This window comes from Nyctereutes procyonoides, unplaced genomic scaffold, assembly GCF_905146905.1.
Source record: "Nyctereutes procyonoides isolate TBG_1078 unplaced genomic scaffold, NYPRO_anot_genome, whole genome shotgun sequence".
NCBI lineage: Eukaryota > Metazoa > Chordata > Mammalia > Carnivora > Canidae > Nyctereutes > Nyctereutes procyonoides.
Window position 1 is genome coordinate 3,590,989 of NW_026575151.1, and position 15,977 is coordinate 3,606,965.

The 15,977-nt window shown below is 32.6% G+C and overlaps 1 protein-coding gene across 4 annotated transcripts in view; it reads left to right on the top strand.

The window, feature by feature from the left end:
* MAPK10 (mitogen-activated protein kinase 10) overlaps nucleotides 1–15,977 on the top strand; it is a 334,813-nt gene that overhangs the window by 256,242 nt on the left and 62,594 nt on the right. For 3 of the 4 annotated variants that reach the window (XM_055313052.1, XM_055313053.1, XM_055313054.1), the window contains 4 exons: nucleotides 473–531; nucleotides 1,342–1,480; nucleotides 2,229–2,394; nucleotides 4,860–4,931. In XM_055313052.1, the coding sequence (XP_055169027.1) occupies nucleotides 473–531; nucleotides 1,342–1,480; nucleotides 2,229–2,394; nucleotides 4,860–4,931 (436 nt within the window). Of the gene's footprint in view, nucleotides 1–472; nucleotides 532–1,341; nucleotides 1,481–2,228; nucleotides 2,395–4,859; nucleotides 4,932–14,698; nucleotides 14,771–15,977 lie in introns of all 4 variants that reach the window. The other variant, XM_055313051.1, reaches the window with a different exon arrangement.

Sequence of the window (15,977 nt, forward strand, 5' to 3'; positions counted from 1 at the left end):
AACCTCAAGTAGCAACACACACACAAAAAATATTAAATGAGAGTGTTCATTAGAGGAAAAGCATGACCTTGCTACATCTTGTTAAGTGTTTTACTGCTGCCCATTTTTCTTACGTGGCTTTTCTTTTTTTGCTTATTAATTACATTATAATTCTATATTCTACCAAGGAGAATCACACTCTAAAGCAATCTATCAATTATATATCTTCTTTGATTCTTCCTTCTGCCTAAGAATTTGAGCTTTTTAATTGTATTTAACCTGAAGACATATATCATATGTTCTTTCTGAATACATTTTTCACTGTTCTAGGAGATAGTTCTAGAAATTTTTCCCGACTTTTTTTTTCTACTGTAGCACTAGTCTATGACTTTGAATTGGATTAAATACTTGTTTAAATATGCTTTTTAAATAATTCATTTTCTCCCTTTTTCTTTCTCTCCTTCCTCTGTCCTTTCCACTGTTTCTCTTCCAGATTATTAGTTTATTAAATGTCTTCACACCCCAGAAAACACTGGAGGAGTTTCAAGATGTGTAAGTAACAAAACTCTTGAAGGAAGGGATAGCATAGCACTCAAATAACTCAAGGGAAATTGACAAAATCAGTGGATGAAATCCCTTGTAAAGATTAAAGGGAGATAGATGCTACGGGCAAATGAAAGGGAGCCAGTGATAGGACAGAAGGTTCTGTTTCTGGTATTACTTTTAGGAAAGATACTTCTGCTTCTTTTTGGCCTTCTGGTGCTTGTGCTTTGTTGTCCAATGTTCTTGGTTCAATCAGAGAAGATTTATTATTTATCATGTATTTTTTATTATCAATTGATCCTATGAAACTTCTAGAATTAATCTATTCACTCTGAGGACTTATAAGAGGGACATGTTAAAAATCATTTTAAAATTGTTACTTCTATTTTTGTGGTGCCTTTGATTTTGTGCAAAAAATATCTATCTAGAAGATAGTGGCAATAACAGAGAAGTGAATCCTCATACATTGTATTATTTGACACAGATACATTGCATTTAATGGGAGATGCTATTCTGATTTTTTTTATTTGTAATCATAATATTTGAGAAAGAATTCATAGAAAACTGAGGACAAGATATAGGTAGAAAATATATGGGCAGGAACCAAACACTAATAAATGCTGCTTCTGCTAGTAACCTTGTGATAGAGTTACCATGGCTAACATGTGCAATACTTGAAAGTTTTTCATATACTTAATTCAGTCAAAGGTAGAGCTGGGAAGTTTGGAAGACTTACAGATTTAGGAGGAGATTCTGACCTCTTTGAAGGACTTCACAGATCTTGTGATTTGGAACTAACCTTGTGGATTTACCTTCCAGTTACTTAGTAATGGAACTGATGGATGCCAACTTGTGTCAGGTGATTCAGATGGAATTAGACCATGAGCGAATGTCTTACCTGCTATACCAAATGCTGTGTGGCATCAAGCACCTTCACTCTGCTGGAATTATTCACAGGGTGAGAATTCCTACTCCAGAATTATAATTAAGATGCTTTTGGAGAAGAGAAAGAGCAACTGTAGGTTCTTTTCTTTATGTAGGAAGGGTAGGTTGAATATAATGTACTTCCTCATTTCTTTTACAATAGAATTAGCACAGAGTTCACTAACATATAGAAGAAAATTTTAGCTATACTGTAGCTGATTTCATTTAGCATTTTGTTTCAGCTCATTGAGAGTCAACTTCTGAGAAGCCTCATGTTTTCTAGCTCCGTGATTGGCAGAGGTCATATGTGCAGCTGAAAGAAGACTGTTCGTTTCCACAGTTTGTTTCTGGCAACAGAAAGACGGCTGCCCTGATCTGCTCTTTTGTCAGGGCTAGAAACAAAAAATAAGCTGAAAGGTTTATGTTGCCACAAGGAAAAACCTAACAGCTGACAATAAATGATATGTTTATTCTAATACCTCTTCCCAAGATGAGCCTAAATTTTAAAATTGATAGCACAAATCTTTTCTGGGTTTGAGAAGTTTTTGAAGATACCTTAAAAATATATTTAAAAAATAGTTGTAACTTCTTTAGGGCAGTAATCATTTATTCTATATAGGGCTTTGCAGTCAAGGGGGCTTCCTGTCAGTACTATTGCAAGACTGCCATACTGATTGGGTAGATAGAAATCACACGTTCCAAAAAAAAAAAAAAAAAAGGAAAGAAATCACACGTTCCATTTGCTGCTGGCTTTTAATTTCTTCTCTTGTTCCTATCGCCAGGATTTAAAGCCAAGTAATATTGTAGTCAAGTCTGATTGTACATTGAAAATTCTTGACTTTGGACTGGCCAGGACGGCAGGCACAAGCTTCATGATGACTCCTTATGTGGTTACACGTTATTATAGAGCCCCTGAGGTTATTCTGGGCATGGGCTACAAGGAGAACGGTAAGGAGGCTTCTGCATAGCAGCCACAGAAACCATGAAGAAAATGTGTATATGCTTTAGATGGCAAATGGCAATGTTCCCTTTCATGTATATGAATGTATCTTTTTAATAGGACTGCCAGCTTTCATATTCAAAAGGTTTTTAAAAATACTACTAGGAGGAATCACTCATTAGAAATGTGAAGGATGTTTTTGAAAAGTAAGCTTTGCTACAAAAACACTAACATATGTTATGGCCAAAAGAATTGTGGATAGAGTCTGACTAAACAGTCAAGCAGATATTGATTAGCACAAGCTGTTGATATGGAGAAAGATTGATGTTTGGGTTGCAGCTTAGTTCAAAATGAGTATGAAAACAGGAAGTAGTCTATCTGTTGCACTTGGCTCTATGGCTATCTTAGATTGATGGCTCTAGTCCTAGGAAAAGACAAAAGGATGTCACAAATCCTTGGAGCGAGAATCTTTACAAATACTCAATGAATAGTTAATTTAAAATAATCCAATTGTTCAAGTTACTTAAGAGTTTGTTTAATGCTTTAAACTGCTCTGTGAGTAATATTTAGGATAGCAATTACCTAGTAAATTTTTATAAATTCCAAATCATGGGAAAAATATTAAATTTTACATTACTGTTTTCATTAAAAATATCTATTCATGTTCATCTATTCATGAACAGTTTAAAAGAAAGGGTAGAAAGAATCTTCAAAATGTATTGCGATTTGATTTTATGAAAGGCTTTATAAGCTATCTATTAGAATGCATTGCCATATATTATTTTGAAAAGAATATCTCTAACAAGTAATGTAGCATATTAAGAAATGTGTTCAATAAATTTAAGAACTAAAATTGTTTTAAATTAGGATTGTATATATATGTGTTCAATGTACCTTGCATGGTTATTTGATGTTTTATTCTATTTAATTCCTAGCACTCTATTTTTATAAGTCTTATAAGAATAATTATCCATGTATTTTCATGTGAAGTGCTACAGGGTAGCTTTATGAAAGTTCCCTGGCCACCAAAGTTTTAAAAAATTTCTTTGTGTACTTCCAGATCAGAAGGCAGCCAGTACTTTTGTGCATTTGTGCATTAGAAAGGGAAAAGTCAGCTCTTAGGAAGGTCAGGTTCACTTTGGTGAGCGATGGCAGGATTCTGTTAACCTTTAACTTGAAAGAGGCAAATCTAATCCTCTTCCCAAGGTATTAATACCACACCTAACTTACTCGGAAAAGAAGATATTTGTATACATTTTTCATAGTTTATTTGTAAAAAAAAAATCAAAGGGGAGCCAATTAAAAAAATCAAGAAATCAAGGATCTACTGAGGTCTGGGGATAGGGTCTGAATTTGCCTATTACAGTGTTACAGATCTCGGTTGCACAAATGGCATGTAATTTCCTCCCTCTTCCTTCCTTCACGAGAAGAAGGTTGCAAGTTACTGCCTTAGTTTTTTCACTTCTCTAGATCTCTGAAGGTATAGCTAGCACTTGTGCTGCCCACTTGCCTGTGAGAGGAAGGTTATCATGCAGAAAAACCCGCTTGTTCCTACATCAGGCTTGCCCAGCTATCCCACGCACCTAACCCTGCCTTCCTTCCCCAAGGAGCATCTTGGCCTCATGTTTTTGCCTCAGAGTTCCCTTGGTCAATACTGAAAAGCAAGTCGGAAGAGGGTAAAGATTGGTAAAAGAAGGTGAAGCATGTTTGGTTAATGAGTATGACAACTGAGAAATAAATAAATAAAACAATTTTTAAACATCTTTAATACTTCTTTTTCGCTTTACTTCCAGATGACTCCTTTACATGTGCTAATTGATCATATCTTTATCCTTGAAATACTTCAAGTAATAAAGTAAAAAAACTAATGCTTATTTACAAGGAAAAGCTCTGAACAAAAAGCTAAGTCCCGAATACCAGGGATTCCAATATTTCTGCCTTTAAGCCACGGTTCTAGCTGTTTCCTACTTTCTTGGATTTGCTTACATGTACCTTGTTTTGAACCAACCAACCAGCCAACCAACAACCAAACAGAAACAAAGGGAACCAAAGAGTGGTCTCTTGTTGCCCTATTCCACCTAACCGAGTGGAAGAGAAAATGGAAACAGCTACCCCTCCAGGATAATTGAGATTATTTTTGCTACATTCAGCAAATGGTTGAAAACCCTTGATGGCTTTTAGCCATCACGTTATGGAGATACTTTTGGGGTATCTTCTGCTTTTCTATGTTACCCCTTTATGGCCCTACAGAGGCAACTAAAGTACCCATAAAGTATTTTTTTTTAATTATTTTGAGTTCTCGTTAAACATTGTTAATGTAATTTACAGTGGTTTTCTTTTGGGGGTAACTTTTGGTGGGAGTCAAAAATTGTACCTTCTAATCAAACTTCTTTTTTCTCCTCCTTCAGAGATCAATTATCTTAGTTAACTTTACTTTCCTCCCTTTTCTTCACTTCCCTCTCTCCTGCTCTAGTGGATATATGGTCTGTGGGATGCATTATGGGAGAAATGGTTCGCCACAAAATCCTCTTTCCAGGAAGGGACTGTATCCTTGTACCTTTTGCTGCAGCTTTACCTGTTTTGTTCTCTCTCCCTTTAAACACATAATGATTTTACCAGGAGAGTAAAGATAGAAGCAAAAAGTTGGGTAAGTGGTATAATTGTGATTTAAAAAAGTGATGATTTATATAATCTGACCAGTACTGAAGACTACCTACTGCAATGATTTGTTTTAATTAAATTTTTATGAGCTTTTTTCTTTAAAATATTTTCTTGTCTATAACTCAAAATAGCAATGCTTTTTTTTTCATAAATAAGAGAGGTCACCAAATCCCAAATTATTAAAATGTATTTATCTTTATAACTAGCAAAAGAAGTCACTATTTGCAAGTATTTTTCATCTTTTTTCTAAAACCATTTTATGCTTCTGCAACATTTAGGCATGATATAATTTCTCTCCTTACTGATATCCTAAGCTTGTGTCTAGAGTTTCATTGATTTGAATTACTTTTGACACTATCCAGTCTTAAATAGGTCAATATAGCATATCCTCCTTAAAACATGAACTTCCACATTTAAAAGTCATAATTATTATTCAAATTGTAGAGATCAGCTTGGTTTAAAATAGGCTTCCCTTACTTGACTTGGAGATGTGACTGAGACCTAGATAATTGGTTTTCCAATGAAATTTAGAATTTTAAGAAGTAGTGTTTATTCAAGTTCTACCACTAAGTCGTGAACTAGGTTATCAGAAACTTCTTGGAGAGATATCCATGATTTAGAATTATTAAATGAGCTGGCATATTTCTGAAATGACCAAAAGTTTATTTCTAACAAAATGACATATTAGTGTTTGTAATATATAGGTAATGAAGTTTACATATTAATAGAGAATATACTTTTATACATATAGAAATACCCTGCTAACACACAATCATGCAAATCTAAGTATAACAACAGTTGCCAACATTAATAGTGATAATGCAAGATTGAGTTCAATACAATTATTATATATGAAATTTTTTAGAAACTAGCAATAAACATGTGGTCCATAACTCTATTAAATATTATATCTGATTAATAAGAAAGCTCTATTAAGGAACTCTTTTATTATGTAAGAAATATTATGGTTGTTATTTAGTAGACTGAATGAGAAGTTTATAAAACCAAGAGCACTCATTTATGAGGCATTTGTTTATTCTGCTGGATATTAGTAAGATATTCTCTAAATTCCAATAGTAAAGGAAGAGTAATGACATCTTCTAGAACTATGCTGTCCAATATGCAGCCACTAGCCACATGTGGCTATTCAATACTTAAATTATGATTAGTCTGAATTGCATTTTGTGTGCAAAATGCATACTAGATTTTAAGGATATAAAAAGAAAGCATATAAAATATCTCAATTTTTATATTGATATTAAAATAATTCATTTAACTTTCATTTTATTTTAAATTATTTATATTTTGAGGATAAATTATATATCCAAGGTAGTTGATTTGAACAATATTATTATTAACAATCATATTTAAATGTACTGATTTCATATAAAAGTAGGAATGTGTGTATGTGTGTGTATGTGCTTTGTTCTTTGGAGTATGATATATTTTAGACCATAAGAAAAGGAACTTCTCAATCAGTACTCAAAATGAAGTTTCACAGCTACATCTTTCTAACCCACTAGTTAGTGGAAGATAAAATGTCACAAAATATCTCATTTCCCTGGGATGTTAGTATATATAGGTCACTTGAATCCCATGTGGTATGGTTCTCTGACATCTAATGTAGCTCTTCAGACATTTATCAGGATTACTTTTCTCCTATTTTAGCAGTATTACATTTAAAAGCCAAAAAATTAGAAAAAGTCAAAACATTTTCTAACCCAAAATATGTTTCAGAAAAAAAGACAAAGATAATAGCACCATATGGAGAATTCCCTGTTCTTCCAATGATTGTTTTCTTGGGAGTCTTTTTTCCCTTTTATTATAGTTTGTTTCAGGAAAATGTCTGGAAATAAGAGTAAATTGTGCTAAAATCAATACTTAAAATATATATCCCTGATAAAAGTTAGCTAGAAATTGAATAAACTCAAACAGAAAAATTTAGATTGTGATAGGGATTTGCATTCAGTGTTCTTTTGTCTCAGTGATGATCATATAAAATGTCTTTGATAGCCTACTGCCATATACGATAATGAGTCAATGGAAAAGTTACATAAAGACACTTAGAGTGGAAACCATCTTGCTTAAGTTAAATTTTACTTAAAGATGAGTAAATGATTTCCGGAGAAAATGTGTTAGAAGAACTGCCATCTTTCTGGAAATGTTTCCATTTAGATTTAAATCCTTAGTTCATTTTAACTTATAATTTAATATCCTAAGTCATGATGACATTTGAAAATTAAACTGTAGTATCCCTATTAAACAACAGATTGCGTGTATTCTGTGGTTTTGAGTGGAATTATTTCATTAATCTTTACACGAAGTTATTATAATTTTATGATTAGAGCTTCCCACCGACAACTGAGAGATCAGAGCATTAAATTAACCTCACTAACCATGATGATCAGATATAAATTTCGGGGTTGATGGAGTATTTATGGAGAGATGAATCATACCAATATTTTAGCATATTGAAATGATTCCAGCATTTTCTGGAAGTAATATCAAAGTGTAGTATATGCTAATTGACTTCGTCCAAGATTCTTTTGAGACGTAAAAAAAGAGCAATCATAAGTTCCCTTGACTTTCCTTTATATTTATTCAGAGTAATTTCTATTAAATTTCTCTGAGGCTGAAAAATTAAATAATAGTACTCTATCATCATAATCAACATTATTCTTCCCTCTCCACAGAACCTTTTAATGTTCCCTTTCTTAATCTGAATCTATGGCAAAAATAGTAAAACACCTTAGCAAATTGAGAAATCTTATGAGATTATTATTGATGACTGAAGTTTTAGCTATTTGTCTTTGCATTTTGAGAACACTGTGTGGGTTTTCCAACTATGGATATAATCCAGATGATATCACAGGGTAGTTTCTTGATTATTAAAGTGTTGGCAAAATACATACATACATACATTTATACATATTTGCTTTTCCATTAATTGATTTGCTAATTTTTAATATCCAAAGGATCATTTATAAAATATTTGTTTTTACTGTGTGAATAGTTTAATTATACAAACATATACTATTACACACTCCTTTTTTATTATAGTGTTATGGTTAAAACTTATTTCATAGTATATATATTGACATATAGTATTACTAAAATATCTTCAGCCCATAACTAATTTCAAGTTAGCAATAAATATATGAGGTCCATTATATTCTTAGTCCAACGATCATAAAAGAGGTATCAGTCACTTTGCATTTCATTCAGATTTGCTTTAATAATACCTTATAGTAAAGTTATGCTTTCTTAGAAGTTATATTTTTTATTTTTGTTTTTTAAAGGAATATTTAGTCACTGACTCCTTCCCACACTCCAAACCCAAGTGGGGCATGCTGTATTCTTGATGGCTGAAGTCTCATATTACCAGTAGAATTTTCATATAATTTCCCATAAGCCTACTTCTTTTAGATATAGTCTTTTTAGTTTTTCCTTCCATGCTACTTCAAATGGCAACAGCTTCTTTGAGTAAGGCCTGTGAAGTCCTTTATCTAGAGTTCTTGACCAGAGTTCCCTGGACCTCGGTGATATTAAAGAGAGGCACACTGTATTCATTTGAAATTGCTAAACCTCTAGTATATTATCTCCAATTAGGGCCAGATTAGACTGCTAAAGTAGCCTGTTTTTCTTTTCCCTCTGAAGACATGAGAAATTTCAGTTAGGATGAAAAGGATGTACATATAAACTTGCCAAGGAGTCAAGTTACTAAGGAACTGATAAATGATTTGCCAAAAATATATTTGACTAAATAAAGAAAACATCCTCAAATTTAATTAATGTCAAAAAAATGAATGAATGTCATCTTTTTCTAAGCTTGAACTTGAAAATTAGGAATAATCAAAGTAAGGTGAATATAAATAGAGGTTGTGGATTATTATATCCATCTAATGCAGATAGATATTCTTAATCCTTCTTACCTCTTTGAAATAACCATGCTTACTTTCTAATAAACTTCTGCAACTAATACATTGCTATAGTCTGAGTCTTTTACCTAATATTAAGATAATACAGTATTATCCCAAACCATGTATGATTTATGACTTTAAGTAAAAGTGTGATGTAAAACTTCAGTCATTCTTTCATACCCATAGACAAATTGCAGATAATCAGGAACATTTAAAAAGATAAGACTTTTCACCTTTATTTCTTTGTGCCTGTTTGAAAGAATATATTGTCACCATTAATTTGTTTACCACTCTTTTATTATTATTTTGAGAAAATCTAAGTAAGACAGGAATCACTAGAGTGGGAGCTTGAGATCAAGGTGATCTAAAAAGATGGAAGGAGGACACAGTTATAAGAGAACTTTCTCCCGGAAAGTTGAGACTAAGGCCAGAGTACACCAGAAGGTGGGATAAGGCATGAAGGTCATGAAAGGAGCTCAGAGAGGGATGCCTGGGTGGCTCAGTGGTTAAGCGTCTGCCTTTGGCTCAGGTCATGATCCAGGGGCCTGTGATCAACTCCTGCATCGGGCTCCCTGTGAGGAGCCTACTTCTCCCTCTGCCTATGTCTCTGCCTGTCTCTGTGTCTCCCATAAATAAATAAATAAATCTTAAAACAACAACAACAACAACAAAAAAAAAAAGGAGCTCAGAAAGATTTACTGCAAGGGAGCACCAAGGCAGGATGGATTTTCAGGGTGGAACGGAAGGCAGAAATTGAGGAGCTGGATCTTGATCCCTTGGAGTCTTGGGAGAGGAGCTGCTGAGCTCTAGCATTCACAAAGCTCCACTAGGACTACTATCCCTCTACAGTTCTGTAGACAGAGTACAGAGTGATTTTTTTTTTAATGAAGTATTGAGAGGGGAAACTACAAACAATAAAACACACTCTTTAGTCTTTACTGTGATATTCCATTCAAACTGTCCCAAGCCCTGTTGGCCCTTAGGACAGAGTTCCTGAATCATGTGCTATATTCTTTCTCCTTTCCGCAGTCAAAGGAAAGTCAATGCATCCTGGAATATGGCTCTACGAACTGACTTCTGGTCCTGTTCACTTTGATCACGTGACACCCCTTAAGCTTTAATTTACTTTATAAAATACCTCCTCTCCCCACCTTACAGGATTGCTGTGGCGATAAAACATTACATCTTTACAAACATGCACATACCTGCAAAACCTCCAAAGTTAAGAAACACAATAGTTATATTATAAAGTTCATCAATTTGGAAACACTCCAGCCCAAATAACCTTCAAATTGAGTGAGATAAACTATAAAAAATGAGAATAACAAAAAGGCTACCTAGAATAAAGAATTTCTTTCAAATGAGGAGAAATGAAAGTTATCTGTGACTTAGACAACAGTAGAAAGAAAGAAAAAGGTTGCCATTTACTAAATAAAATACTTCTGTCACTTGGCGTACAGAATAAAGTGAAGATCCTGACATTGATGATAATGTGAGACACTTGGAGCTGGCGTTTGCTGTTTATTGATAAGAACAATGAAAAGTGAAAGGTTTAAAAAAAAAGACATTTTTCAACGTTAGAATTTCCTTGAATTCCTTATTTCTTTACACTACAGAATTACATGAATTTTGAAAGATGACATTTAAAACATGTTGGTGCAGTAAAAAAATTATTTAATTAAGCCTTTGTATAGTAACATATTTTGTAAGTTTCTTAGTCTCTAGTTTTATTTGTTACTTTAATATAAAGCTGAAGTTTCCTCCATTATTATAAGTTTCAGTGGATTTTTTTCTGTTTTTCAAAAAAGCAAATTGGAAATATAAAGTGTTTTAAATAAAAGTTAAAAATTAATGATATAATGACAAGTTCTAAAGCAAGAAAAGCAAGCTGAGTGGGTAGACTCAAGAAGAAAATCTTCCTTTGATTTCCTGACATTAGAATACTTAGCATTCCATAAGTGTTATTTTTCTTATGTAAATTTACATGTACAAAATATATATGTTTCTTTAGTCTTTGATAATTCCGTGTTTTCACTGAAGTTTAAAACAATGTGCTCTTGTTAAACATCTAAATTTATAATTTGTGAAACAAACTTTTCAAAGAAACAGTATCACAATATAAGAAAATCATATTAAATCTTCTTGCTATCGTATTTTAAGGTATGCTTTGAAAGAAAACTTATCAAAGCACATTGTCTGAATCCTATGCTAAGTGAAGATATAATTAGGTCAGGGAGAAAAGCAATATAGTCTCACAATTGTGTTAATCTCCTAGATGGGGAATATTTACCAGATTACTAGATAGAAATTCACATAGTACAAAAAATATTTCACTGTAGGTTACAACCCAAGCCATTGACAGAATGTGGAAATAACAGTAGGATGCTTTCTTTATTTAGATTTAAGCTGCCAGGGCCTATGTTATATAATTTCTATCTCTTGGCTAGAATAGAAAAAAAAACATAATTTAGCATAATTTTATGCCTGACAAATGATACAATGACACTTGAGATTTTTGCTCTTAGAAAATTAATCACCATGATTTAGTAACACCAAAACTTACTTAATAATATCCCTTCTAAAGTGACTCAGTTTTTGAGTGTCACAATTACAAATGAATCTCCTTTCTGCCTGTGGGAATACTAATAACAGGAGAGGAAATGTAATAAATCAGAGTCAAAAAGCAACCAGAATTCTAACTGGGCAGCATTAATGTACAAAACTTTACAGAGACCCAAATATCAGGCAGTCTCAGAAAGCATCAAAATCCAGTTTCCAACAGTAATCAAATTTGCTAATTTTTTTCTCAGGTCTATGCATGATCAGTATTCCTTGGAATATCTTGAAAATCTCGTAAAATAATCTAATCTCCTTGATAAGCAGATATGTATTTAGTTGAGGGAAGGCTTACCACGAACCCCTACCTCCCTGCTCCAACAAGATTTAGTATCAAATTCTTTTATTACTGTTTTAGTTGTGATGAATAATTCACAAAATCTGGTGCAATGACTTTATCTTGAGAAATAATACTGACTTGAGTGTATAAAGATCCATATAAATTCATATGCGTATATTCCACTTATGTAATTTGTAATAATAGAGTTTATCATTTCTAGGCACAAGGCTTAGACTTAGGTGGCATAAGCATGGATAGTCTATAGAATAATGAATAGTGAGTAAAGTTAAATGGGAATTGAAAATTAAAAAGTTGTTTAGGGCATTATTACTCAGAAAGTTTCTTTAAAATAGAAAAAATAGAATTTATTAATCAGTATTTCAGATCTAGAGTTTTTATCTCTGCATTATTTTTATGAAAAGCTTTTTGATCCATTAAGTCTATTTTGGGTTCTGACATGAAGATAAATTTCCAAAAACTGGTCTTCTTCTTTGAAATACTTATATCCAGCAGAGCCACACAAAAGAGAACTGGGAAATATACCAGTTAATACCAGTTATTAAACTAACAACTGTCTAGACCATTTGAGACTAAAGCAACATAAAGACTAAGATTCCATTTAGATCACCTGTATTGTTATTGCTGTTGTTTAAAGGCCATGTATGAAGGAGTGAAAGTCAAGGGATTTTAGTCTGAAAGATGGAAATCTGTCAGTTTTAGGAGAGAAGTGGTCAGGGATCATAGACTATATATTCACATAAGTTAAGATTTATTTAGATGAAGAAGCAGGGCAATTGGTTTTAGATAATGGAAAGAAGTTCCATAGAGTCAGCTGTGATTGAATATGTGGATGCCTTTCTAAGTGGTTTTAACAGTGAAATGATTTGTTCCCCTCATTGGAAAGATTTATTATATCTAAATATAATATTAAATAAATATTAAGCAAACCTTCCAGAATATATTTAATTCCATACTTACTATGTACCAGACAATGTAGAAGGATCTTTACCAGGCATAATCCTTTTAAATCTTTTTTAAAAATTTTACATGATAAATACTATTTACCATCTACATTTTAGAGGATGAGATTTATATTTAGAGACATGAAGTGCCTTGACCAAGGATATAGAAAGAGATAATATAGAAGAGATTTTTTTACATTAAATAAAAAATAAAAATAGATGTTTTCTAACTCCCAGATACAAATGCTCCCAGATTCTGTTTGTGGCAGAAGCCACCTTTTCCAAGTGCTTGAACGGGTACAGGCAAGAGAAAACGCTGCTTATTGAGTTTTTAGCTCTCTCTGAAGTTTTTGGTCAATGTCTTCCTCAATATCTATAAAAATAGTTACATGTAAATAGCAACTTAGACTGGTCACTTTGGATAGTATGATAAGAAAACTTGCAATTTCAAAACAAATGCATTTTCAGAGATCTTTTTTTTTCTTTTCTCCTTTAATCAAAGATTCTCACAATACCAAACTCTTGTGAGACAGATATTTTCCATAATTACAAATGCATTAATAATAAAGGGCTGCACAACTGTTTGCTCTATCTTTCCCTGATATTTTTGCATGTCACTTGCTTTCCTAAAATGGAAGCAAAACAAATTTGCTTCTCTTGGTATGCTTATCACCTTCAAAGCTGTAACCATTTCTTTGCAGTGATCACTCTGTTTAGGTGTTAAGTCAAATAATGGAAAATTTGAGTTTAACCTGAGTGAGATTTTCACATTCGAAAGAATCTCATGAGGAATTCCTTAAGCTCACTGACAAATTACAAAATGTAATTTGAAGAGTAAGTGGAGCAGAATTATAGTGTATTGCTAATTTAATGCCTCTTCCTATTTGCTCCCCCTCAACATATTCTTCTAGGTTATTTTCCCCCTTAAAAATGACCTCTCTCTCTTTCTGACTTCCAATACGAACACGTGAGTAACCAAGTATGGTTAAAGAGAGAGATTTTACTTTCTTGCTTCGCCTTTTCCCGTTTTGCCCCTCCCTGTGTACCCTCTGCCTTAGCTTACTGGTTTTAAGTTCTGGATGATAACTGGCAATAGCAGAGAAACCACTGTAATTTCACTGCGAATTCCAGGTTTCTTTGGATTCATAGTCTGAGAAGTGTTAGCTCTTTAAATTATGTTGTTCATTTCCTGTTGAACCATCCCATTTTGAAAGCCAGTATTTCTAACCATTCTAAAGCAACCATGTTTATAAGAATAAGACAAGTCTTCCTGTTTAGAAACATGCTCCTTTGATGAGAGTCAATGAAACTGAGCCAGCATATTTCAAAACATTCATTCTTGAACTGGCATCTCACTTCCGGAAATTTATTCATATTTATAAGTAAGAGTAAATGTGTTTTGTAAAAGAAACCCTTTCTTCTGAGGTTGCTGGCAGCTCAGCTTTTTTTTCTTTTTTTCAGATATGGTATATGAAAGAATAAAAAAGAAACCATTTTGCATGTTTCCCATATTAACACAATCTATAATAATTTACAATACAAATCAGTAGGATTCTAGTAGATGAATGCAAATTAGACCTTTTAAATCAGAAACTAAATTAATCATTGAATTATAATTGCAAAGTAATATTATCATGCATTAAATAGCATTGAGTGGCACTGTTAGCTCAGTTGCATAGCAGAAAGCGCCCTGACATCCTTGTGTTCTCCCTATTTCTCTGTTTTAAAACACTAATGATCATTAAGACTGGCTTCTGAGCTAGTCAGTGAAAGGTCAGACCATTGTTCTATGGCATAGGTAGCCAAGTGTTTTCATTTATTTGCTGTTCTATTCCTATCTTCTTGTTTATCTTCATTTCATTTTTGTTTTCAGTTGACATGTGGTCAGTAGGGTGCATCATGGGAGAAATGATAAAAGGTGCAGTGCTGTTTCCTGGCACTGATCGTATCCTTCTTAGCAGCCAGTGGTCTCTATGGGTGTCATTCTCAATCAATTCCCTTTGGTCTCAAACATGATACTGCTGATGGTACATATTCACTGCCTTTAGAGGGATTCTAGGAGACTCCAATGTCAAATACTTACCAGCTGGGATCCTTGTAGAATAACCTTGTCTCCTAGCTAGAACTTATGGGGATAATACAGTATCCAATATGAAACATTCAGCATGCTTTCAAAAGGCCTGCCTTAAAATTCAGTCCTATGAAACTAGTAACAGTGATATGCTCTTCTCTATTGGTTTTTTTTTTTAGTGGTAGATGTTTTAAAATTGTTATTTTCATAGCTAGATAATAAATAACAAAATATTTCAGTTTTAAGACTGGAGATTCATGCTTTTAAGAAATATACACCTGACATGGAAATCTTTAATCAGATTTATTTTCACCCTCAAATATGATAGGTTTATTTTAACGCATACTCAGAAAGCATGCATATGAATTTCATTTTAAAATTTACCAACCTCTTTTAAAATTCTTTTTGTCATTTACTTCATCTCTAGGGATAATTGATCCAATTCCGGTTCTTATTTTTCTACATTATTAACAAATGCAAAAATTAAAACCTCATTAATTAAAAGATTATATAAAATATCTGAAGAAAGAAATTTCTATCACTTGAATAAGTAAAAGTGATCTTCTCTTAGCTAACAAAGATAGCAAGTAAAGATTCCAGAGGCTTTGCAGCATTAAATATAGACACTGTGTTATTAGTATATAGACACTGTGTCTTTAGTATATGGGTGTGTAATAATTTATTTTCTTAAATTAGTTAAATATTTCCCACATTCGGTCACTTATTAAGATATCATATCTTCATCATATTAAGGATAAAACCTTTGCTTAAATGACCATGATTCAAAAATAAAATCAAACCTATAATAATGGGGTTTTAATGTATAATTAAAGTAAATCTAATTACTAATATAATATATCCTAACCATACTACGATTAGTTATTTGCTTTGGAGATTAATATATTACTTATATGGTATATATAGTTTCATACATATATTCTCTGTATGTATTAAAGGACCAGTTTGGAAAATGACTGAGTTATGCACTCAATTTTTGTAGAATGAAGGAACTAACCTAAAATGTCTTATTTAGTAAAAAATTAAAGTTACACTGTTTTTACTTCTTTTTTCTAGTCTTACG